This window comes from Etheostoma spectabile, chromosome 23 (assembly GCF_008692095.1).
Source record: "Etheostoma spectabile isolate EspeVRDwgs_2016 chromosome 23, UIUC_Espe_1.0, whole genome shotgun sequence".
NCBI classification, from domain to species: domain Eukaryota; kingdom Metazoa; phylum Chordata; class Actinopteri; order Perciformes; family Percidae; genus Etheostoma; species Etheostoma spectabile.
Genome location: NC_045755.1, coordinates 3,480,103 through 3,506,902, shown reverse-complemented (window position 1 = coordinate 3,506,902; position 26,800 = coordinate 3,480,103). Strand labels below are relative to the sequence as shown.

The following is a 26,800-nucleotide window of genomic DNA, read 5'->3' as shown; positions in this document are numbered from 1 at the left end:
AGCTATAGTATAGTATGTCGAAAAAAGTGATTAAAAAGCCATAGTACAGTCCCTGACAAAAGTCTTGTCCGTGTGTACAAATTGACCTGAAGTGCCGCTGAAATATATTTCTAATCAAGATTTATTTACAAGAAATGGCTCATTTTAATCCCAACAGCTTTTGTAATAATGTTTCAGTGCAAAACGAAACTGTCAAAAAGTATTCTAATATTCACAGCTTGGTAAAGCCCATTGAGTCAATTTTTGCAAAGACATAAGTATTCTCGCCTTGTCATATGAGCTTCACCTGTGACTAATAATGGATCAATTAGGTCTCAGGTGTGTATAAAAACTACCCCATACACTAGACCGTCACATCAACTGCAACTAGACCTCTGCAAACATGCCTAAGATTCACCCTGAGACTAAAGTTTTGATTATCAAGAGGCTGAAGACCAGATCCACTGCTGATGTGGCCGACACCTTCAATGTGTCTCAGCGTCAGGACAGAGGATTAAAAAAACATTTGAAGACACTGGAGATGTTTTTGACAAGCCCGGTCAGGCAGACCCACAAGACAACTGCTCAGAGGACCATTTGTTGGCTCGAAAATCCAGGCCGCCCATTTTCTACTGCAGCAGAGCTCCACCAGACCTGGTCCCCTGAAGTCCCTGTGTCAACCAGAACGGTTTGTCGGATTCTGTCTCGAAATGGCCTCCTGTGTCAAATCAGTGCCCGAGCCAGCACTAACAAAAGACAATTGAAAAACCGTGTGGCATTTGCCAAGGCCCACCCTGCTAAAAGGATGGACGCTGGAGAAGTGAAGAAAAGTGGATTTTCAGATGAATCTTCTGTTCAAATTACACCACATTGTCCGCAAATATTGCAGGAGACCTACTGGAGCCCGCATGGATCCAAGATTCACCCAAGAAAACAGTGAAGTTTGGTGGCGAAAAATCATGGTCTGGGGTTACATCCAGTATGGGGTTGTGCGAGAGATCTGCAGGATGGAAGGCAACATCAATAGTCTCAAATACCAGAAATCTTAGCTACCTCTTATATTCCCAACCATAAAGAGGCCAAATTCTCCACAGGATGGTGCTCCATCGCATACTTCCATCTCCACTTCAAAGTTCCTAAAGCGAAGAAGATCAAGATGCTCCAGGATTGGCTGGCCCAGTCACCAGACATGAACATCATGAGCAATGTGGTAGGATGAAAGAGGAAGCATGGAAGACCAAACCAAAAATATTGATGAACTCTGGGAGGCAGCAAGACTGCTTTCCTAGCATTTCCTGATGACTTTATCAATACAATTTATGAATCCTTGCCAAACCGCATGGATGCAGTCCTTCAACTCATGGAAGTCATACAATTATATAAATTTAATCTCACAGCACCGCTATTTAATTTGCTGACATATTTTAGTATTTGCAGCAAATTGTTCAATTTATGTATAGGCGCGAAAACGTTTGTCTCGCCAACATTGGACCTTTCTGTCTTGTTTAAATCATCTTTTTTTATTGAAACTAATTTATTTCAGTGCATTGAACATCATTTGGGAGGGTTTTAGCTTTTCATATGAGCTATTTCTTACACCAGTTGATTAAATAAAAGTCAGGTTAATAGCAGGTGTTTCTACATAATAGATAAGCGACAAGACTTTTGCCAGGGACTGTATAGTATGGCGAAAAAAGTGATAAAAAGCCAAAGTATAGTATGTCGAAAAAAGCCAAAGTATAGTATGTCAAAAAAAGCCATAGTAGAGTATGTCAAATAAAACCATATTATATAATACGTCGAAAAAAGTTATAAAAAAAGCCATAGTAAAGTATGCAAAAAAAGTGGTAAAAAAGCCATAGGTAAATATATAATAAAGCCATTGCTTAGTATGCCAAAAAAAACTTGATGAAAAGGTCATAGCATGTTGAAAAAAGTGATTAAAAACCCATAGTACAGTATGTCAAAAAATAAATGACAAAAAAGCAATAGTACAGTGTGTCAAAATTGTAGGTCTATACTATGTCAAAAAAGTTTTTTCACGACTTTTTTTCGACATACTATTATATTATATTTATATTATATTTCGACATACTATTATAGTATTTCAAAAAAGTGATGAAAAAGCAATAGTATAGTATGTAAAAAAATAAAAAAACAATAGTATGATATGTCAAAAACCTTATTAAAAAGCCATAGTATAGTATGTCAAAGAAAAGTGATAAATAAGCCATAGTATTGAATGTCAAAGAGTCATAATATAGAATGTTGAAAATGTGAGAAACAAAGCCATAGTATGGTATTTTGAAAATAGAGTTAAAAAGCCGTAGCATAGTATGTCAAAAAAGCCATACTATAGTATGTTGAAAAAAGTGATAAAAACATCAATAGTATAGTATATTTAAAAAGCCATAGTACAGTATGTCGAAAAAGTCATAACATAGCATGTCAAAAAAAAATCATAATATAGTATGTTGAAAAAAGTGTTAAAAAACCATAGTCTATTTGTCAAAAAAGTGAGAGAAAAGTGAAATAGTGATAAAAAAGCCATAGTAAGTCAAAAAAAACTTTAAAAAAAGCCATAGTACAGCCACAGTACAGTATGGTGAAAAAGCCATAGTATAGTATGTCGAAAAAACTGATGAAAGGTCATATCATGTTTAAAAAAGAAATTAAAAAGCAATAGTATAGTATGTCGAAATTGCAGCCAGATTGCTTCAATACTGAAAGCCTTAATCAGCATTCCACTGCTTAACACCAACCCAACCTTCTAAAAGTTGTTGATCAGGTCACGTCTGGCATTTAACATACAGAACACATAGAAAGAAGCCTTTTGCTTCAACAGGAAGTAACCTTCTGTCTCTAAGGTTAACCCTAACCCTAACCCACCTTGGTTTTTAATAAACAAAAAAATAGTAGTTTGGCTTTTTTGTAGTTCGGCTTTTTCATTTACTTTTTGTTGTTTGGAGTTTGTACTTTCAAGGTTGAAAGTACTTAATTGTAAGTCGCTCTGGATAAAAGCATCAGCTAAATGACATGCCATGTAAATTTAATGTAAGGAAAAAAGTCATAGAATTGTAAGTGAAAATTAACTCTGAGAACATACAGTATACAGTATATATGCATACATATACATATATATATAATTTAAAACGATTTTGTTATTGAATATTAACAGATTTATATCAGTTACAACAAAGAGAAAGGCAGAATTTCCCACCAGTAGCCCCCTGCATTGGCTAAGTAAAAAAACAGAATAAAGCAAAGCACACATTAGGGAAAAATAAAGTGAAATCATTGTGAGAAAAGGCATCTAAAGAAAAAAAGAGGAAAAAAGAACAGAAAACTGCAAACTAAAATGATGTAAATTATCATAAAAATAATACAATGCAAAAGGATTTGGTTGTCTGACTTTTCAGGCATAATACTAGACTTTAAGAGATAAAAACTTTTGGCTGAGAGGTCTGCAAAGGACATGAAGATTTCCTTATTTTATAAGTCATTTGTTGATCCAACACCCTGTCAAAACAATATTGAGATGCAGAATCTGGATGGCTTACTAAAATGGTGATTATTAATTATTAAGGCAAAAGTAGAAGCTCTGTGCTGCCAGAAACGTTGAAAAAGTCATCAAAATTGACATCAAAAGTTATAGTATAGTAGGTCATGGAAGAGTCATAGTACAGTTAGCGTTGGGCGATATGAAGAAAATTATTGTTATTATTTTATTTTTTGGGGGGCATTTTTGAGCCTTTATTTCGATATGGAGAAAACATTTTACCAAATACATCAATGTGATATTGTAGGGTTTGACTTTTGGTCCTTTCACAAAATATTACCACAATGAGAGCTTTGATAAATAATCACCAATAATAATGATACAATGAGTATGTAATAATACAACAGAAAGTAAGTCTGGTAAGTTCAGATAATGACTTCACTATAATGCAGCCTTTAAAAACAGGAAAAGAAAACACTTTCAACACCATCCAAAACTTGAGACAATATCTAGCCTCATATATCGATGTTGATATAATATCGATGTATAATAAATACTTAAGTACAGCACATCATAAAAAGTTATAGTATGGTATATCATGAAAAAGTCACAAAACACATTGGATTGTGTAGTCTATTCACACTTAGATCCAGGAGCACACACAGAGACAGTTGTTAGGAATAAACATTAGAGGTTCATTTAACCAAACCCAAAAGGAAAAATGAATGTGACCCATTCCAAAAGGATCCCAAAAGGAATGTGCAAAGATATGATCCGGTGGACAGGGGCGGAGAGCAGGCAGACGAAGATAAGCTGTGGACACTAGGCAAATCAGGTGAGCTGAGTCTCCTCCCACCAGATCGGCAACCTGAGGCACAAGCAAAAACATAAAGTGTCAGCAAGATAATTTAACACCAATACAAAACACACTAGAAAGTGAAATGGCTAGACTGTAGCGTATGTACCATAAAGCTGAGCGAGCGATCTGAAGCAGACTGAGTGAGGAGCTGGAGGTTTATAACTGGTTGATTAGAGGCCGATCTGCTTCAGGTGAGTTGGACACACTCAGAAGAGACACAGGGACTGAGGAAGTGGCCTGGCCATACCATGACAGCTTGCAAATTCATGGAAAGTCATATAAAGCCATAAAAAAGATGTGAGGGAAGTTGTCTTTGATCGTGCTGTAATGAAATTGCATTTGACCAAACGCATGTCATATAATAAACTTTATATTTGATTATACTGATTCTCTTACTATGCAAACTTTTAATGAAATCGCATTAAACCATCTGCATTTAATCAGGTTAAACTTCCCTTGTACTTGACTGTATTGATTCCTTTACATGTAACTGTAACAACATGTGTTTGACTAAATGAATCTTGACCGGATTGTAAAGGCAGGGGTCCTACACGTTTTTTAAGCCAAGGAGCCTTTACCTGAGAGAGAGACAAAGCAGGGACCCTCTACTACAATTTGTTTCAAATTAATTTACTCGTTAAACTGAGTACTATACTATAATTTGTGGACGGCCTAAAGCCATTATCTAGACCTTTTTAGTGCATGAAATACAAAGCTAAAATAATTGTTCATATGCTTGGTTTGATTTTATAAATCATGGTAAATGCCAAGTTTAGCTAAAAAAAAGCGGTAAGTGAGAGACATCCGGTGGAATTTCCAGTGGCATATACTGTAGACTAAGTAACAGAAGGCTTTCATTGAAAAGCCCCCCCCCCATGTTAAATAGGTGGTTATGGTCCTGTTAACGTAGAAACCCGTCGTGAAACTGATGGTGTGAGTGTAAACATGGACAGCAGAGCAGAAGGATAGATAGATAGATAGATATTTATTGACCCCAATAAAATGGGAAATTACAGTGTTGGGCTCAGTGGCAATGACCTATATACCAGCGAGTGGGACTTGAAGCGAGTTAGAGAAGTCCCAATGTGTGTGTGGTCTCCGAAGGGTCACTGGGCCTGTTTAGACCTTAATTGCAAAGTCGATTATTTTTTATGCAAAAAAAATAAAATTATGCTAAAAGTGTTGTTGCAGCCTAAACCATGGTGCGTCGGTGCGATTTTCAGGACTGGTCATGTCCCCTGCAGGCACAAAAATTGACACTATTCTGCCAGCAAGAGGCAGTACAACAAAAACGTATCCGTCCAATTTTTTGTTGCACTTTTGAACCGAAACAAGTTCCTCCCCGAGGGTATTTGGCAGCGGCACCGTTGCTCTGTCTGGCGCTTAGTGCCGCCCAAGATGATTGGGATTGGTTTAAAGAATTGCAATAAACTAAAGCCCGTTTTTCTCCCATCCCAGAATGCTGTGTGGACTAGCCTGACCCTCCTGAGCGGGGCTGTGGAGGAAGGTCTGGCAATGCGTGATTATTTTCCCTATAACTCCTATACCGTGGTGCACATTAAAGACCAACGAAAACCACGCGTTCCCTTAATAGAGCTGAATTACATTTTTACATTGTTCTGTCTAAAACTTCAACAAAAAGCTATCAAAAGAATTTTGAAATGAACTTCTTGCAATACCAATAGAAAAGCCTGCAGAAGGTAAACGCCATGGTTGAAAACTGTTTATCCTATAACTTATAGAAAACCTACTTTATATTGAAACATTATTATTCATTGTTGACCTCTGGGAACAATAGCTTTAGTTATTCTGTTTCTGAGTGAATTCTATTCTAAACCAGGAAGAATGAACCATTCTGTGGACAGAGAGACCTCAATCAATGTCCATGTCTTAACTAACTTAGAGTTCATTGTGTGCTTTCCTTGCATGATTGACTTGCCTTGTGTCTAGTCTCATTTGGATTCACAGCTAGAGTATTTGAGGGAAGGTTGGACAACACAGACATGCAACAAGCAATTTTTCCTGCTGAGTCCCAAGCAAAATATAAATCACTGCCATACCCTGCATTTGTAATGTATGAAAGAATTAAGCTAAGGCGATCTTCTTTTATTTCTATACTGAAAGAAATTTGCACAATAGTTGAATCATCAGCAGATTTTATCCAGCAGGGACGTTTTTCCCTCTGTCACTCTCCAGTAAAAATGAAAGGGTTACTGTAAAGGTGAAAGGTCACAGCCATGCCCCTATAAACTGTATCTCTCCTGCACTGTTTCTTTCTAAGCCAAAGTTTAAAAAGTCAAGACACACAACAGTCCCAAACCAAATGGGGTTTCACAACCACAGTTTCTTCATCGCAACACAATTTCAATTCAGACACGTCTCAAACCTTTGGCTGGAAACATCATAACCTAAACCTTGTACACAGTTTTACTTTTATTCTACTTGGGTTTAGGAAAATAACTGCAGTTACATGTTAATGTTTGAGGAGGATGTTATGTTAAACCCATAAATACCACAACTGGTCTCTTTTGTCTCTCAGCTGCCCTTTGTTCAGGCGGTCAACAGGAAAGAGTTAGTCACTCTGATTCATAAACTCAATTAATTAATCAGGATATTATTTGGATTGCCATAAACAGGATTTTGGGAAAAAGGTTGCTTTGTGAAGTCCAAACTGAGGCAACGGAGGAATTTCAGTACACTGTAAAAAGTTATGGAACTGCAACAGCTGTTTGGGTGTTTTAAATAGCTTTTCTTTTTCTTTTCTTTTTTTACAGTGGAAATACACCATTACTGCAGTAGTGACAGAGGAATACCACTAAAGTCACTTAGGGTTTGATGAGTAACTCTTCACTTATACAGTATTCACTTTTTGAAGAGGTTATAAAGTGCTTTACAGAACAATAATACAAAGCAAAGACTTGACTTGCCAACAGAACGAGGTCATGATAAATTATTATTATTATTATTATTATCACTGAATTATTGTGAGCATCACAGATGCACTTTAGGTGACTGGCAAATAACAATTTTCTCCGTTAGGATTGACCATTAATGTTTGGTATTTTATATAGAAAATACTGCAAGGTGTGATGAGTGTGTGTGTGTGTTTATCTTCATTTTCAGCCTGGGTTCAGGCCGAACCAGCAGTAGCTCGGTGTGCTCTTATATTTAGTCTCCCCCAAGATGCTGTAAAAAGCTGCAAACATCCACCGCAATATTAAAAAATATTAATATTAGAATAAGAAGTAAGTTGGTTAAAATATGTAATAATAAATAACAAGATAAATATCCTATTAAGAAACACTCTTTAGAACCATTTTGGAGAAAGATGAATATGCATCATTTGACAGGAGGTTTTAAAAGCTCTGGACTATATTTAGTATCTATCTATCTATCTATCTATCTATCTATCTATCTATCTATCTATCTATCTATCTATCTATCTATCTATCTATCTATCTATCTATCTATCTATCTATCTATCTATCTATCTAATCCTATGCATTATGACTGGATGGGACCACCCAGTGTGAGGAAGCAGAGTGAGGTGATGTGACACTCTGCACGTTTCCTCCTGGTTTCCTCAGACTCATATAGTGGGCCCAATGCTGAAGCAATAGTAGATGTGGTGAAATTATCTATAATATATTTAGTCTCTGCCCAGATGCTGTAAAAAGCTGCAAACATCCAATGCATTATATAAAAAAAATAAGTTGGTTAAAATATGTGATAATAAATAACATAAATGTTGTATTAAGAAACACTCGTTACCAGATTTTGTAGAAAATTGACTCTATGTAATTATACAGAACGTATAAGCTCTGGACTATATTTAGTATCTATGTTTATATATATATGTACATAATATGTTATATTTGATTCAACGGGACAGCCCAGTGTGAGAAGCAGAGTGAGGTGATGTGAGAATCTGCACGTTTCCTCCTGGTTTCCTCAGACTCACTAAAGAGATCATATAGTGGGGCCAATGCTGAAGCAACAGTAGATGTGGAGAAAGTGTCCATTTACAGTTATTTTACAACCACCGCTGTTCAACTGATTGACATTATGAAGACATTTCCGATTTAGAAAATAATAAAAAACGTCATATACATGACTACTGCTACCACTCTATTGACCAAATCTAATTATCTAATTATTATAACGTAATACTAATTACTGACGGCATTCACATTCCATTTTATAGGGAATATTATGTATTTAGGCTTAGGCTACTAAATGCAATGCAACATTATCACCCACTCCGAGTTAGCCTACCACAAAGCGGCGCTGTGCCTGACTGAATATTCGTGTACTGTAGTGTGGATGGCATCATGGATATGTGTGCGCGTGTGTGTAATTTCGTCACGGCAGTCACGTTGCTCTGCCGGCCGGCCGGCCGGGCGGGGTTAAATAGCGGATGTGTGCCGCAGACCGGCAGATTAGACCGGCTCAACGTGCTCTGCAGACATTAAGAACACCTCAGTTCATTCCTTCTGAACGGACCAGGCTCCTGCTCAAACAACCACCGGCACCGGCTCTTTTTTTTTTCGCTCCCCGGGATATAAGCAGCTCGGTTCTCGTGTACTGTGCGGCTCTTCAGTCCTTGAGGAATGCCCAGAGAGCTGACCCAGAACAGGATCCAAAAGATCTGGGTGCCCACCAAGGATGACAAGCCGGCACCCCGGAGAGGTAAAAACCCTATAACATTTCTATTTAATATGGTTTTTTATTGTGTTTTCATTGATATAGTATCGTTGCAGAGTGACATTCTTAATATTAACCTAGTTATGTAGTTTTTTATCCCTACAATGTTTCTTTACATGGACTTAAAAAGTGTATTGCAGTTGGCAGCTCCTTTTAGGCTAGCCCAGAGCCATTTTTCTGTCACTCTGGGCTAGCCTATATGACGAAGTGTGTGGTGTATGGTGAGCAGCATTCACTAGGCTACTTTTATTTCTTCAATAAAGGTTTGTTTGAATGAATGAATCCCCGTGCAACAAATTAGTGTTTTCTAAAAAGTAACCAGCGATTTTGAATCGACATTTTGTCTCCAATTCCCTTCAAATATTTCTGCTGAGGGGCAGTTCAAATATAGCTGAGTCATCAGTGCACTGCATGGTTCTACACCGGTCTTTTGAGGTGCGGTACGTGGCACATATCTCCAACTGGAGCTTGACTAGACCTCGGTCACCATGGTTACCACAGTGGCCCGCGACGTCTGTCGGATGCTTTTGAAGTGGTAGTCTACCGTTTTCTAATTGGTCGGCCGGCGGCGCGTGGTCATGGCGCGACCCTGCTGCAGTCTCGTTTCCCAGGCTTTATACCAGGGTGACCACAGAGAAGAGAATCTTGTTGAGGGATGTGTGCTCAGAAAACAGACACTTCACAGTATTTACAGAAAACTTTTAATCATTTAAATGTCACCAGGAAGCTTTCTCCTTTGTTTTTGCCTTTGGGGAATGTGTATGCTGTTGAGCAAACCAAAAAGAAAAACGACACATCTACAGCTCCTCTTAGCTCAGACCCTCCCTGAACCCTAGATCCAAAATGATCTATCAGCCAAAATCTAACAGCCAAATACTGGTAAAATATCCAAGTGGCTGGTAGATTTGCTTCACTCATCAGCCAAGAAACAATGGTTATCTATTGAGTGTAAGGGTGGGGAAAAAAATCGATATCACTATATTTTCTGTGGCAATACTGTATTGCTACACAGGCGCCAAGTATTGAGCTTTTATTATATATGTGTTGGTCAGTTTATCTGCTTGACAATGCCATTTTGCAGCAATACAATTTAAGTGAGATTAACGAACAGAGAAATGTATCTTTTTAGACAAAACAAGATGTTGACAAAGTTTCCATTTGAAATTGGGAAAAATTATATATATTAGAAATAAGATATTGTATTGGGAGGCGTCTGGTGATTCCCACTCCTAATTGAGTGAAAAAATCGGGTAAAATTTGAACATTGGAGACATCAATTTGAAATTGTGAAAATGTAGAAGTTGGATCTAAGGTAATAAATTGCAATAAATATTGCAATATGTTTAAAATCACAATTATATCGTATCGTGGCATAAGTATCGTGATGATATCGTATTGGGAGGCGTATGGTGGACCGAAACCCATAATTGAGTGGCTGGTAAAATTTGAACATTCAGTAGCCATTTGGCTGGTGGATAAAAAATGTCTGAGGATCAACAGTGTGATCCGTTTTCCGGCTTAATTGACATGGCTGTTTTGTTATGTAAACAAGATTAGCAAGTATAAATTAGCCCTCAGGGCATTATCAGGCAGCAACTGCAGCGATAGAGTCTGAAAAGAATAAAAGTGAGGAAATGTGACATGAAAAGCGTTTAATGCGTCAATCAAACACATTCCAATGATGTACAGAACACATTTTTCCATGTATAATCAACGCCCTGCATTCCTCTGCCCAGCCATTCTCTTAGTGGATCCGCCATTTCCAATAATACATTTCCCAGGGGCCTCAGGGATGGGGTTACAGTAAATCTGGTCAAGTGAAAACTACTAATCCTGGGCCAGTAATAAGCCAGTTTACAGCATGCAGAAGTGGGTCAGATGTGCAGTAAGGCTGAAGGAAAAGTTGGCAGCAGAGAACCACGTGGCCGCTTGGACTGTCTCTCAGCAAATACTGTAGATGACGCCAATTAGGTGCAGAAGTTGTTTAAATGAATGGATTCAGGCAGGTCGCAGCTTGTTGACCAGGTATTTGTGCCCACCCTAGCCAGGTGGGTATGAGCCCTCTCAGGATGCAGAGCAATAGATGTAAATTCAAGATGTCAATTTGGATTTCTTCTGCTCCTTCACTGTCTGAATAATATGAAAGATGTTTCCTCATTTTGTTTTTATTACATCCTTCTCTGCAGCGGCTTGTGCCCCCCACTTTGCCAACCCCCCCACCGTCATCGTGATGGTGGGTCTTCCGGCTCGAGGGAAGACGTACATGTCCAAAAAACTCACCCGCTACCTCAACTGGATCGGCATGCCCACCAAAGGTACACAACCCACACAAACAGTTTGTCCATAGGAGTGGCACGGTTCGCAAAACCCACGGTTTGGTTCTGTACAGTTCTTGTTGTTATATTTTCTTTCAATCTTTAACAATCCAGAAATATACTTCAGCATATGACATATAGCTAAATTATCCACAATGTAGGATAGAGTATTAAAAAGTAGTTCATATCATGTAATCATGCACAAACTGAATTTGACTTGACTTGAAGCCCATTATTGGGACCATCTCTGAGGAAAGCTAGGTGACATTCTGACACAGCAAGAGGGAAGACATTGATGATTTCAACAAGCTTTTCATTTATTTGGCAAAAAAGGGAGAATGTGTATTCCCATCTACATGAATGTATGTGCCTTTTTAGCACACAAAGATTGAAATATTACAGAATATCATTTGAAATAACATTTTTGTATAGTTCTTTATGAAATAAAAAGTAAACTTGTTTTGGGGAGAATAAAATTACTGTAAGGCTGAGTTTTCCTAGTAACCTTACCAAAAAGTCTCAGGATGCTGCAACTGTAATTGTAAAAAAACTGTAAATGAAAATGGCTGGCGGATTTAAGACAAAAACTAATAATTTATTGAATGAATCAAATATAAACATGTCTGTCAGTGGCTTGTTGATCTTTACATTGTTAGTTCATTTCCTATCCTGGGCTGGGACACATTCACATGGTTTGATAAAGGACTTATTGGACTTTAACTTACCATTGCACTTACAATAATGAGCGTAGCTGTCCCTAATTTAGGTCATCCTGTACGTCTCATCTCCACTTTATTTTCCTGCATCCACCGTGTGTGTGTGTGTGTGTGTGTGTGTGTGCGCATCAGTCGCTGGGGGAAATGAGCAGCCCTACCCACTGCAGAGTCAACAGGATTGAAACAGCAGTTGCTTCAGCGACTTCAGAGTGTAAAAACATTACAGTACATTGATGTTAAAATGTACACAGATTGGCAGGACAGTCAGAAATGGTTTGCACCGTCTTTCGCTGTACATTTTGTTGGTAACTTGTCCACACCTCTTCTTTCGCATGAAAGGGAAACACACTATCTGAGTCCACACACGAGCACACGGCTACATTGCGCATGCTTTGAACAGTAAGACGCACAAACAAACCGAACGGTTCGGATGTTTTCATCATGTACTGTGCCACCCCTATTTATCCAGTAGCGCATCAGTTACAGCATGACACTCAATGTTTTATTCCTGGAAGTGTTTTGCCTGGCAGCCTCACTTATCAGACTCAGGACATGGTGTTCATGCTTGTTGCTTCTTCCCCTTTGTGTGTGTGTGTGTGTGTGTGTGTGTGTGTGTGTGTGTGTGGTGTGTGGTGTGTGGTGTGTGGTGTGTGTGTGTGTGTGTGTGTGTGTTGCAGTCTTTAATGTGGGAGAGTACCGGAGGGAGGCGGTCAAGAACTACAGCTCCTATGACTTCTTTAAGCCTGATAATGAGAGCGCTGTGAAAATCAGGCAGTAAGTTTAACACAATTACACAAGCATAAGAAAAGAAATCTATCGAGGGGTTCAACAATGGGGGGGTTAAGATCTCTAACTATCTAGGGAGGTCCCGTGACATGTATGCATGTATTTTAATAAAAACATCAAAACATTAAAAAAAAGTCGGGGAAAAAACGACAAAGACTTTACTCCCCCCCCCCCAAAATTACACCTATGTAATCTACTGTTTATATTTTATTGATAATATAACATGAACATCACTGTTTTTGGTCTTCAGGCAATGTGCCTTAGCAGCCTTGAGGGATGTCAAATCCTATTTGAAGGAGGAGGGAGGCCAAGTAGCGGTGAGTTTCCCATCATGCATCGCATGCTTTTTTAAAACTTTGTCCTACTGTTTGACACGATGAAAAGCCATTGTCTTACAACGCTGTTTCATGTCCCTTTCAGGTCTTTGACGCCACAAACACAACAAGAGAAAGACGGGACATGATCCTTCAGTTTGGCAGTGAGAATGGCTTCAAGGTAAGTGTTACTATGGCAAAATGAAGAGTCCAGATTTGACATCATCGGTGATGCAGTGACTTTTAATTGCTTTTCCTCTTCTGTGGCCAGATCTTTTTCATCGAGTCGGTGTGTGACGATCCCAGCGTGATTGCGTCGAACATCATGGTGAGTCTCAAGCACGACACCACGATGCATCCTGGCGCTGACATTCAAAGACATAGAATGTAACTTGTTTATAACTCTCCGGCATCAGGCGTGGTATTTGCCGTCTGACAATCTTCTTCCCTGTGCAGGAAGTGAAGGTGTCGTGTCCAGACTACCGGGACTGCAACAAAAACGCCGCCATGTTGGATTTCCAGAGGAGAATTGAATGCTACAAAACCAGCTACCAACCTCTGGACCCCAATCAGTATGACAGGTAAGATTATCAGTACTGATGTTGTCAAGATATCTGCAACATCCGATGCAACACTCACCCATTAATCGCTCACCCCATTCTGTTCTTCCTCCAGGGATCTCTCTTTCATCAAGGTGATAGACGTGGGTCGGCGCTTCCTCGTCAACCGGATCCAGGATCACATCCAGAGCAAGATTGTCTACTACCTGATGAACATCCACGTCCAGCCACGCACCATCTACCTGTGTCGGCACGGAGAGAGCACCGACAACGTGGAGGGCCGGCTGGGTGGGGACGCAGGCCTCTCGCCGCGGGGCAAACAGGTACCAACAGCTGCAAACAGAGACATAAAATAGATTATGAAAGTAGGCAGTCGACAAAATGACAAGATTTTAAACATCACGATCAATGAACTTCAGGTGCTAAAGACTGTTCCTTCTCTGCTATAGTTTTCGGCTGCTCTGGCTCGGTTTGTGGAAGAGCAGCAGCAGAAGGATCTCAAGATTTGGTGCAGCCAGTTGTGTCGCAGCATTGAGACCGCAGAGCACCTGGGAGTCCCGTACGAACAGTGGAAGGCTCTTAACGAGATAGACGCTGTGAGTATCACTCAAATGCACACTATGGCGCCATCTCACTAGGCCTGTAGTCAATTCTACCTGATGTCCCTAATTTTTGGACAGATGTCCGTCACCTTCCGCTTTCTTTGTGTTGTAATTCTAACCTCCAGTGGATTTCTGAGGACTATGGTTAACTGGTCCTCAGATCTCTGCAGGGTAAATCCAAAAAGCTAGCTAGACTATCTGTCCAATCCCATCCCAGAATGCTGTGTGGACCAGCCAGACCCTTCTCCGCAGCTCTGTGGAGAAAGGTCTGGTGATGCGAGTCTACTAAGCCTGTAATGTTTATTATAATTATATTATATTATTATTATAATTGATATTTCTTTGTTTAACTGCAATTAATTGCTTACATTAGCTGAGGTCCTTAGGGGTATAACTGTTGATGGTAATTGTAAGTTTTAGGTGCTTTCAGTAAAAAATACTGTTTTAGGACAATAAAGAGCCATGGTTTACTTCATAGGCTGTGTATTTGTGTTATTACATTATCTTGGTCACATTACAGTAATATATAACCAAAAGATGTATCCTGTTATTCATTCAAAACCTTGATTTGTTTGCAATACATAAATAAGTCATTGTAAATTGGACTAAAAGAGACAATTATATTGTTAATCGCAATTATTTAATTTAATTTGAAGATTTAAAATTTGAGCTCACATATCAGCTCACAGATCCCACAGCTAATTTATTTTATTTATATTTCTAATATATTTTATATTTTTCTTCTTCGTTTGTTTTAGGGAATGTGTGAAGAGATGACGTATGATGAGATGAAGGAGAAATTCCCGGAGGAGTTTGCTTTGAGAGATGAAGATAAATACTACTATCGCTACCCTGCCGGAGAGGTACAAACACAGTCAGCAACCACTGGACACCTTCACATCTAACAAACCTCAAATATTATTTTTGATTTAGGTAATCTGCTGTTATTCAAAAATAATATTAACAACCAGTGGTGGAATGCAGCAAAGTACATTTACTCAGTAAAAAAAAAAAAACTCAAGTAAAGTACAAATTTGAGGTACCTGTACTTTACTTGAGTCCTTTTTACTCCACTACATTCATCTGACGGCTTTATTTACTAGTTACTTTATACTTTTAGATTTGTAACCACAAAACACATGTAGTTTATAAAATAAGATGTTTCATTATAAATTAAACTACCCACCTGCCTACAAGTCCAGCTGATTAGACTGTTACACACGGAACTGTTTCAGCATTGAGTACTTTGACTTTTAATACTTTAAGGACATTTTCCTAATGCTACTTACATACTTTTACTTTAGTAAAATTTTCAATGCAGGACTTTTAATTGTAACATAGTATTTTTGTGTGGAGTGTGGTGTTAGTACTTTTCCTTAAGTAAAGGAGCTGAATACTTCTTCCACCACTGATAACAACCATGATCCATTCGAGTATTCAGTATAGGAAAATAATCTAGTAGACTGCAACCCTACTTAAGGGTATTTGATTAAACTATGACCAAATATACTGACAATAGTAAACAACCCCACCCTCCTGATCCTGACTACAGTCTTACCAGGACCTGGTCCAGCGGGTGGAGCCAGTCATCATGGACCTGGAGAGGCAAGAGAACGTCCTGGTCATCTGCCACCAGGCTGTCATGCGCTGCCTGCTGGCCTACTTCCTGGATAAGAGTGCAGGTGGGTACTACAAATCCCAACAAGTGTTTAGTGTCATAACCTAAATAATCAGAATGAGATCAGAAAGGGATTAATTGCCAAGGAAACACTTACAAGGAATTTCCCTTGGTTTCTGGAGCATACATAAGCATATAAAACATGAACATGAAATGAACAAACAATAAATACTGAAATAAACAGGAAGAGCTGTAACAATTCAAAATTTGAATATACAATTAACTCTTTCAGTCAAAAATCTTTATTTATGTATTACTTTTGCAAATAATTGAAGGTTTTGAATGAATCCCAGGATACATCTTTTGGTTGTTTCACTGCCATTTGACCAAGATAATGTAATAACACAGGTACACAGCCTAGGATGTAAACCACGCCTCTTTATTATCATAAAACAGTATTTGTTGCTTAAATGAACAGAAAATTGATAATTACAATCAACGTTTATGTTAGTAATTATTTGCGGTCAAACAAAGAAACAGCAATTATGTATGTGTTGCGATCACCTAGTAGAGCGGCCTAGTAGAGCCCATATACAGAGGCCCAGTCCTCGAGGCTGCGGCTGAGGTTCGGTTCCGACCTGCGGCCCTTCGCTGCATGTCATTCCCCTTCTCACTTCTCTTTCAAGTCTCAGTTGTCCTGTCAAAAACGAAGGCCTAAAAATGCCAACAATTATAATTGTTACAGACCTAATAGACATATAGGTGTTTAACATTGAGAAAGAAAAAAAGAGGTTGTATGGATTAGCGAGAGGCTTTATGGATTACTAATGATTTATGATACTCCAGCTGCTATATGTAACTGTGTTCACATCTATGTTTTTCCTTCTTTTGCTTGTTGTTCCAGAGGAGATGCCCTACCTGAAGTGTCCCCTCCACACGGTGCTGAAGCTCACCCCGGTCGCCTACGGGTGCAAAGTGGAGTCCATCTCTTTGAATGTGGAGGCGGTGAACACCCACAGAGACAGACCGGAGGTAATGCTTGATACTCTGATTACCGGAAATGTTCTGCTCAGCCCTACAGAACTGATGTCAGCGTCACATCCTGTACTATTATGGGTGACAGTTAATTTCTACAGGAAATGTTGAGAAAGGAGAGAAAACTGGATAAAGCTTTAGCCACCATCATGATGGTGATAGATAGCTATTGGCTATTTTGTCTTTTTACACAAAACCACCAAGAACTGCACATTCATTTGCTCTTATATTAAGATAACACAGTGTCTGCAATACATCTATATGCTGTGCTTTCTGAGTGTCTGAGGATCTTCATAAATCTCACCCTGCAGGAGATGAAGAAGGGTCCTGGCACCTTGATCAGGCGGAACAGTGTGACTCCTCTGACCAGCCCCGAGTCAAACATCAAGAAACCTCGCATTGATGACCTGGACGAGTCTCCGATCCAGGAGCTGCCTCCGTCTGTTGCCTCCATGGCACTCTGCAGCCCCTCGCACCTCCCTATCACTCTGGCCGGACAGGTCGGTTTCTTATAAACACACACACACACAAACACATAATTATATATTTAGAGTTACAAGTACTCAACTTAACTAATATGGGTTTATTAAGGCCAGAACCTAATTATTTAAACTGACTAATTAGACCATTTTTATGTTAAATTTGGCAAGAGGTTTGTGTTTCTGCCGAGAATTCTCTTTTCATCGGGATGGAAAACCCTCTGAACTGCATTTAGGACATCATGAGATGCTAAAAAAACATTTCCTTAATCTGTTTCCTTTCTGACTGCCTCTGTAAGACTGCATGCATGTTCACTCACTTTTGTTTCCTGTCCTCTTTTGCTCTGCGGCCTTCTCCTCCTCTGCTCCTTACAGCACTGGCTGGGCAAAGTTTGCCTGTAAGTATTTTTTTCTTTCTAGCATCTCTGGCTGTGTCTCTTTATCTCATTTGTCCACTCTTTTCCTGTTGCTGTGTCATCTTTTACATTCTACTCACTGCTGATATTTTTTCCACACTGAATCTAAAGAAGTTAAGAAATATTGATTGCACATTCTGCTCACTTACTCAAAAAAAGAAGTACATACTGTACTTTTTAATAGTAGTGAAAATGTAATATGATAAAAGCAAGGTATTTCAGTAGACTGGCATTCTGTGCCAGGATATGCTCTTGAGTAGCAGCACTGTTTCCTGTCAGTGAGGAGAATGCAGGATTTGTTGTTAGGGAACCCTCGCTTCCCAGCGTACATTCCTGCCTGCTGCGTCATTGTTGTTCGTCACCCCGATCTGCTGTTGTAACACGCTGATTCATGCTGTTCTTGTCTCTGTGTTTGGTTTATTTTTGGCCTGTCTTGTCCCGTTTAAAGATGAACCGGCCTCCAATATCTGAAAGTGGTTTCACGCTTTGTCTTTCAAAGGAAAACACAACGTAGTGGCTTTGCAGTTGCTTCATACTGTAGTTCTGCCAGCGCAGCCACATGCAACACTAATAACTTCACATGACTATCTAAACCAGAACACTGTGGCACAATTTACTCTTTTAGAAGTACTCCTAAAAAAGGCCAGTTTTTGAGCAGGTAATCAAATTATTAACTAACTAGCTAGCAGGCTCATTTAGCAAAGACACAAAAGTAACTAAAGCTAAAGCTAGCTTCCAGTACATGCGCTTATTTTGCCATAATCAAATGTGTTAAGAAAATAAGATGGATGATTAGCTAGTAAGCATGCTAACAAGTTGAACAAACAAGTTGGTTATATAATTATGAATCAACTAAATTAAAATGATCAGTTAAAAGTGCATTTACACCATTAACTGACAGACATGTTAGTTTTTGTGATGGATAATTAATATGTTTTAGAAGAGCCAATCTAGTACTTAAACAAAGTGAAGTTTTTTTTTTTTTTTGTTTTTTTGTAGATATGTTTATTGTTTTTAATTTTTTTTGTTTAACAACAACAACAACAACATAAGAAAAAAAAAAAAAAAAAAAAAAAAAAAAAAAAGGCTCAGCAGTGCCTCAGAGATAAAAGAAATATAAGATGGGGGCCATACATATTTCCATCATTTACAGTACACATCTAAACATATAAATGCTCGAGACAGGATGGTAGACAAGTGGTCTTCAGCTAGTCCAAGAAGGGCTTCATATGCGTCCAAAAACGTCAGTCTTGAAGTGGACGAGGCATGTTAGAAAGCCAGAGGGTATATTCCAGAACGAGCTTCTTCACCCAAAAATTGTAGGAGATTTATCAGAATCCATTGTATAAAATATTCTTTCGGGCACAGAAATTAGAACATGTACAACACTCTTATTTTGATTTTGGATATGTTTATTGGTAGACAAGGAGAAGAGACACTGGATCAAGATCAGTGTTAGTTTTAAAAATTTTTCACTCAGCCAGAATAGATTTCCAGTATATCTGGATGGGGCATGACCAAAGACAGTGTGTGAGGCTGCCTTCATTATTTTGCATTTTGGACACAATGAAGAGGCCCGGTTTAAATTTAGACACTCTGTTTGGGGCCAGGTGAGCTCTATGTATTAATTTAAGTTGCAATGCCCAGGAGCGGTTACAAATAGTAATTTTTTTGGCAGAATTCCAAATACTGCTCCACATTTCATCAGTGATCTCGATATTCAGCTCTCCTCCCCAGGCCTGGGCCAGAGTTGGTATGTGACGTTTATAGCATTTTAATGTTTTGTAGCACCTGCTGAGTGACACATCACGAGTTCCAAAGAACAATTTTTCGATGCCCACAATCTCAGTGTCCCTGATTAGAGTTGTTTCTTTTTTAATAAAGTCTCTTAGCTGGAAGAAACGGAAGAGGTTATTTTTCCCTACTCCAAAGGCTTTCATAACTTGATCAAAAGACATGAGGATCCCCTCCTTAAAAAGACAGCCCAGAGAGGAAACACCCTTAGCCACCCATTCCCCAAAACCTGCATCCGACATACCCGGAAGAAAGTCAGGGTTCTGGACAAAGGGTGTAAATGGGGATGTCTTCCCAGTTTCTCCTCAATGTGTTGAACCGCCCTCCAGGCTTTGACCGTATTCACAGTGATTGGATTGTAACAGTATTTGTTTATTGTTTTTATATTTTCAAAAAAAGCAGGCTTTAAGAGGACGTCACATAACGAGGCTTTATATCCAGCCACACTGTGGACGAGTTTCCAGTACCCACTCTCGGATATAAAATAAGAGAACTCAATGTTATTCTCTGAGGTCTGGAAGATCTAAGCCGCCATGGTCTTGGTAGCTGTAGTGTTGACATTTTTATGAATGCCCTTCTTTTGGCCCAAATAAAGGAACCAAACCAACTCTTCAACTTTGGATCCATTTGGGTAAACAAATAGGAATCATCCTAATTGGGTACAGAAGCGAGGGAGAATGTTCATCTTAAGAAGCGAGACTCTGCCCAACCAAGTATGGGAAGATAACCAGCGTTCAAGGTCTAGTTAATTTTCAAATAATGGGACAAAGTTTGTTTTGAACATCTGATCGAAAGAGGTGTGAGAATATGCGAGAATTTAAATCCCGCTGGGGACCACTTAAAGGGGAGTTAGGGACATAGAGTTGTTACCCAAGGGCATGGCCTCGGATTGGAGAAGTTTTTGTTATCCCGAGAATGACCCGAATGATTAATGACTGCAATGACTCTTCGACTGAAGTGGTAGGTCTAGAGAGAAAAAAAAACGAACATCATCGGCATATAAAGATATTTTATGGGTCCCCCGATCAGTGTTGATACCGAATACAGTGGGGTCACGACGAATTGCTTCAGCCAGCGGTTCGATTGCAAGAGTGAATAAAAGAGGTGAAAGGGGGCAGCCCTGCCTGTTACCCTTCCTACCTCAAAATTTAGACCTAACCCCATTTGTAATAACTGGCTAAGGGACGACTGTAGAGGAACTTTAATCAGCGATTAAGTTGGGGCCCAGCCAAAATGATGCAGAGTATGAAAGGATATGACCACTCCACGCGGTCAAACGCTTTCTCTGCGTCTAAGGACACTACAAGACCATCCACTGCCCGCTGATGACACAGCTGAATCACATTCAAAAGACGTCTGAGGTTATTGCAGGAATTACGACCCTTGATAAAACCCGTTTGATCTATCCCTATCAAAAGGGGTAGAATGTTTTCCAAGCGTATTGCTAGAATTTTGGACAGTATTTTCAAATCAACATTAAGTAATGAAATCGGTCTGTAAGAGCCACAGTTTTCTGGAGGTTTTGATTTCTTAAGAATTAAGGATATATTTGCTTCCCGGAGGGAAGGGGGAAGTACACCGTTACCAAATGAGTCATTCAGCATGGATAGATAGGGCTTTAACAGCAGGTCCATAAATGTTTTGTAGAATTCCGAAGTGAGGCCATCCGGGCCCGGTGCCTTCCCCCCCTGTAGGGATCTGATGGCTCTTTCCACCTCTGCCTCCGATATTTCTGCATTTAGATCTTTTTTTCTGTCCTCTGGCAAATTGGGCAGCCTAATTTTTGAGAAAAATGTTTCCATTAAAGATTGAGAGTTGTCACATTGTTCGGATTGGTACAAATTTTTGTAAAATTCACAGAAAGCTGCGTTTATTTTCTCTGGGTCTGTAGAACATAAACCCCTCCGGTCAGAAATTGAAGCAATTGTTTGGGAAGTCCTCCGTGTTTTTGCAAGATAGGAAAGGTATCTACCTGGTTTATCCCCGTATTCAAACAATTTTTGTTTAGCAAATTTGACTTTGTCTGTAGCGTTCTGCGTCAGTAATGTATTCAGTGAGCACCGGATAGCATTGAGCTCCCCCAACTTAGTCCGCGAAGGGTTTTTTATATATTCTCCTTCCGCGAGTCTAAGCTTTCTTTCTAAAATGTTTTGTTGTTCTGCAATTCTTCGTTTTTTACTACACGTATATGAAATTATTAATCCTCTACTAAATGCCTTAGCTGTGTCCCAGAGCAAGGAGGGGCTGTTAGCGGAAGGAGAATTGACAGCGAGGAATTGTTTGAATTCTGTTCTAAAATACTCCACAAATTTTTCATCTTTTAAAACTAAAGGATTTATTCTCCAATGATTTGAATGAACCCTAGCATTTTTAAAAGTATAATTTAGATACACTGCAGCATGGTCAGATATGACAATGTGTCCTATTTTGCAGGAAGCAACTTGTCTTAAAATAGTTTTAGGGAGAAAAAAATAATCAATACGTGTGTGGCATTTGTGGGGGTTGGAGTAAAAAGTATATTCCTTTCCAGCAGGATGGAGTTTTCTCCATACATCCACAAACCCCGCCTCCTCAAAAAGATCAAAAATCTGTTTTGATTTCCCTGAAATGGGAAGGGGGCTAATGGGGAGCCTATCAATCAGTGGATTCTTAAGACAATTAAAATCACCTCCCACAATAACATTTTCGAGAGAGAGCCCTGCAAGTTTTGCCATAATTTCCGTTAAGAAGTTAATGGGGTGGCCCGGTGGAAAATAAACATTCAATATGGCAAATTCTTCCCCATTTATCATTGCTCTGACAAGTACGTACCTCCCATTTGTGTCTTTAATACTTTCTATGACTTTAAAGGGCACTGATTTTTTAATAAGAATTGCGACTCCTCTACTTTTGGTCGTAAAAGAGGAGAAAAAAACATGTTCAAAACCGCATTGTTGTAATTTTAAATGTTCGGAGTCAGTTAAATGTGTCTCCTGCAGCAGCGCTATATCTACGCTTTCCTTCTTAAGGGCTAAAAGGACCTTCTTCCTTTTAATTGGTGAGTGACTACCCTTAATGTTCCATGAACATAATCTTAGCATTTATAACCCAGAGTCATAATGCAATGCCACCCAAATAATGATTACATACAAGGACTGCAATCTGCTGAGCTGAACAGGAACCAACCAAAACCAACAAATTAGAACCAAAATAAAACAGAAAAATGCACACTCCGGGCGCGCTTTCCCCCTAAATCTGCAGGGGGCCATCCCTTCCTTAACCAAGCACATGTGTTTCATCTCCCTGGTGAAAACACACACAGGTACACAAACCCAAAAGAGAAAGTCCATCACATATCCATCGTTGCCGCGCACCACTAAACATCACAGAAAAAAAAAAAAAAAAAAAATACAACTGAGCAGATCAGATTGAAAGAGTCATAATCACAGTTACTCACATCACTTATCCTTATGCGTGAAGAGGGGAACAAAAAGAATCAGAACATACGGTACTTAGAAATCAGAGCTCTGACACCGTCCGGTCCAGAGCGTTTGCCTCCATGATCTTCCGCTGGCGTTATTTCAGCCTAGACTGTCCACAAACTCCATTGCTTTCTCCGGCAAGACAAAAATCTTTGCTTCCCCATCGCGTACGATCCTCAATCTGGCCGGGTAAAGAAGGGAGTACTGGATGCCTGCCTCCCGCAACCGTCGCTTTACCGCATCGAATCCTTTCCGCCTGCGCATGGTGTCTGCCGAGAAATCCTGGAAGAACATGATCTTAGAGTTCTGATACATCAGGGGCTGGTCTCCGCTCCCCGCACGCCGCGCGGCTTCGAGAACCCGCTGTTGATCTCGGTAGTTATGAAATCTGAGCAGCAACGGTCTTGGTCTCTGTGTAGGCCCGGGCTGTGGAGCCAGTGTGCGGTGCGCCCTCTCGAGCTTGATCCGACCGTTCTTGGTTTCGATTTGTAAAAATTCGGGCAGCCATTTTTCAAGAAATTTTAAGGCTCCAGGGCCAGCTTCTATGCCCTCTTTTAAACCAAGCACCCGAATGTTCTTTCTCCTGCCTCTGTTTTCAATATCATCAATTCGTTGTGCCATAGTGAGGGCCTCTTTCTCCAACTTTATTATGCGGGCCGTGGCCTGGTCCAGGGCGTTCTCCTGAGCTGCAACCCTGTCCTCTGCGTCTGTAGTGCGTCGGGCCAGCTCCTTTATCTCCGTGGCCTGACTCTTAAGCATTTCAGTCAGAGTGTCTACTTTCTGGGAAATAATTAATGAAATGTTCCCAGTGATTTCCTCAATAACTTGGCGGAGAGCAGGGTCGAGTGTGGTGGCTCCACCAGTCGCTGGCAGCTTAGCAGCTAGCTCCGTGTTAGCCATGTTACCTGTGTCATCCAGTTGAGACTCTACTTCGCAGGTTTTGTTAGTTTTCTTTAGGATTTTGGGCGGCATTGTGCTGGAGTGAGTCGGAAGAGCGTTTATCAGCGTTGTATTACCACATTTGGTTGGATAGTCGGAGTAAGAGGGTGGTATTCTGCTCAGATATAAAATATATGGTGCGCAGCTCAACGAAGTCGACCGCTTGCTACGCCGCCATCTTGCGTCCAAAGTGAGTTTTTGAACAGGTAATCAAACTATTAACTAACTAGCCAGCAGGCTTATTTAGCGTTTTTAAATTTGTGAAATCCATAAAATAATATACTTTATCTCTATCAACCAATACCAATTAGTTCTCAAGTAGGCAGTTAAATAAACATGCCGTGTCAATGAACTTTACTGACTGCATGACTGCGCTAGTTTTGCTGGCACAGTGGAAATATGTTAAGACGTATAAAGCTGCTGGGTGTGTGATCTTGTCAGCTTCCTTTATAATCACCTGAGGATTAACTTGGTGCACACATGCACACGCACACACACACACACACACACTTACCTACAGCAACCTGCTCACACACACACTCATGAACTGTTGGTTGTGTTCACACCCTCTAAAAATATCAGAGAAAATGTGCGCCTGAGAAAACAGTTGATGTAACTTGTGGTTTAGGGATTACACTACATGAGAGAATATCATTTGGCCAGATGATATTTATGCAATGGCACTTTCTTTTGTGTTGTGGTTCATTTGCCAAATACAACTTGTTGCATAGTTAATAGTTGCCCCAATAATACAGAAGGCATCTAAAGTTTTAACGCCTTTTTGTGGCATTTTTGTTTGTTTACAGAACCTGAGGAGAAACTCATCTGGCCTCCGGGATGTCCTGCAGCCCTGCCAATAAAACTGCACCGATGTGTCACATGGCACAAGAGGCCGGAAAGTGGATCCCTAACAAAGGCTCACTGAAGGCAGTGAAATGAAAAAGAAGGAAGAGTTAAATTGATGAGTTGTTTGTCAGCCAAAGACACAAGTAACCACCTATATTGGCGTTTATCATGCACGCTTTTCTAAAAATGTACAAAAAGAAGCGCGTCATGACGTAATTGACTCCTTTGTATGCTGACACTATAAAATAAGCGATTATTTTGCACAGTGGGGATACATTTGTACTTTTGTTTTTATTTTGTGTCACTATGTATTTCTGATGTCCCGTTTTTTCCCTGTATTGAAGGTGATTTTTGCCGTAGAGTGCCGGTAGTGCCTGTTTTGCAGCCTTATGCCGCTTCTCTTGCCATTTCTCTGGAATTGATTGCTCAAGAGGGGGCACCACATTTCACCTAATAACTCTACATATCACGTCAATATTTTACTTTTCACGGTCTGAAATATTTATTTTTCATCGTGATTAGTTTCAACGCTACAATGCATGCTGATCATTTAACAGAGTTCTTAATTTTCAAGTTTAAATACCTTGATTTCCTTTTGCTGTCATTGTCTGCTACGCACAAATGTATGCACCTATATTTTTGTTATAACAATATGTGCTGTTAATAATATCTTTGTAAATGTTAATGTACATACAGTATAACTGGAGATGCATAGGACATGACTTTTATGGAAGACTTGATGAAAATGTGTGTAGAAGTATTTTTGTACTAATGGAAAGCATGTTCTGTTGAGAAAAAACTGCTGCTTACCTCTCTCAGTAAAACGTTTGTTAACAAGTTTGCTTGACATACTTGAAATTTGTTTTTTGTAAAAACTGTTTTATTATATTCCTTATTCATTTTGTATGTAGTTTTGGATGCTTGGAGCGAGAGGCACCTTGTTTTAAACTAAAGACTATGAGTGAGAGGGCAGTATGTTGTACAGTTGATTTTGCATCTGCTGGACCAATAAATGAACTCCTGGAAAACATACAGTGTTTGTTTATGTTCATTGGCCCAAGTCCAACATCAATATTACGTCTAGGCTTTGAATTTCCTTCTATGGGGCCAATTTGCAGTGGACACAGCGTGTCCTGACTCACCATCTCACCCAGTCACATGATTCATGAGTCACACTGTGAGACGCATGCTGCTTATCAGGCTATTCATGACGGTGCATGCATGGATGTTGCTAGGAAATTGCATCAGAGTCGATACAAGATTGAGCACAAAATAATACTATTTATGTATAGTGGTGGTAAATTCAAGTTCTGTGGCAGATATGAGTACTGATAGAAGTACTTCTATGGGCAGAGAGCTTAAAGGAACACGCCACCGTTTGTTGAAATAGGGATTATCACAGTCTCCTCTAGCTGTAGATAGGTGGGCCAACTAATTTTTTTGTCTCAGTGCCGGCATTGTTTTAGTTTGGTGCAACACCGGCAGCGCTGCTGCTAATTAGCATAGCACAGCTACGTTGCCGGTTAACATGTGAGTAAAAGTGAGCCAACAAAAAAACAACAACAACCTAATTAATTATTGTGGCCTACATATTCACAACAAGTATAAATAGCAGTGCAGAATAACACTAGGCGATATGCAGATACTGAATTGGGACTATATTGGGTGGAAGCACAGCCGAAGCACTGCTACATGGGCGCCGAGCTATCATGCAGAACCTTAAACCCCCCAATTTCCATCAACATACCCAGCCTCAGGGTAAACTGTAAAAATCTTGGTAGTTTCCTCCATAGACATATAAAGAGTAGACGCCGCATCGACCGCTACTGCCTATCGGCGTTGACGAGACGTGGGGCCGCCATCTTGGACCGGTCACCC

At 39.7% G+C, this 26,800-nt stretch overlaps 1 protein-coding gene and 1 long non-coding RNA gene across 5 annotated transcripts; one reads left to right on the top strand and one right to left on the bottom strand.

Moving 5' to 3' along the window:
* Positions 1–8,755: 8,755 nt before the first annotated feature.
* pfkfb3 (6-phosphofructo-2-kinase/fructose-2,6-biphosphatase 3) lies at positions 8,756–25,954 on the top strand. 4 transcript variants are annotated; one of them, XM_032504674.1, is made up of 16 exons: positions 8,756–9,026; positions 11,228–11,356; positions 12,750–12,846; positions 13,109–13,175; positions 13,279–13,353; positions 13,444–13,500; positions 13,629–13,753; positions 13,848–14,055; positions 14,182–14,328; positions 15,093–15,197; positions 15,887–16,016; positions 16,857–16,984; positions 17,299–17,487; positions 17,842–17,864; positions 18,331–18,381; positions 24,883–24,944. In XM_032504674.1, the coding sequence occupies exons 1-15, from the start codon at positions 8,948–8,950 to the stop codon at positions 18,332–18,334; spliced, it is 1,563 nt and encodes a 520-aa protein (XP_032360565.1). In that variant the 5' UTR covers positions 8,756–8,947; the 3' UTR covers positions 18,335–18,381; positions 24,883–24,944. The 4 variants fall into 4 exon arrangements, with proteins under 4 accessions (XP_032360565.1, XP_032360564.1, XP_032360562.1 ...); XM_032504673.1 differs by lacking the exon at positions 18,331–18,381 and having other exon boundaries at positions 24,883–25,954; XM_032504671.1 differs by lacking the exons at positions 17,842–17,864; positions 18,331–18,381 and having other exon boundaries at positions 24,883–25,954.
* LOC116672822 (uncharacterized) lies at positions 18,317–18,834 on the bottom strand. The gene is made up of 2 exons (XR_004327641.1): positions 18,514–18,834; positions 18,317–18,466 (listed from the first exon to the last, which is right to left on the bottom strand). It is a non-coding gene; the product is annotated as an uncharacterized LOC116672822 (long non-coding RNA).
* Positions 25,955–26,800: the final 846 nt, after the last annotated feature.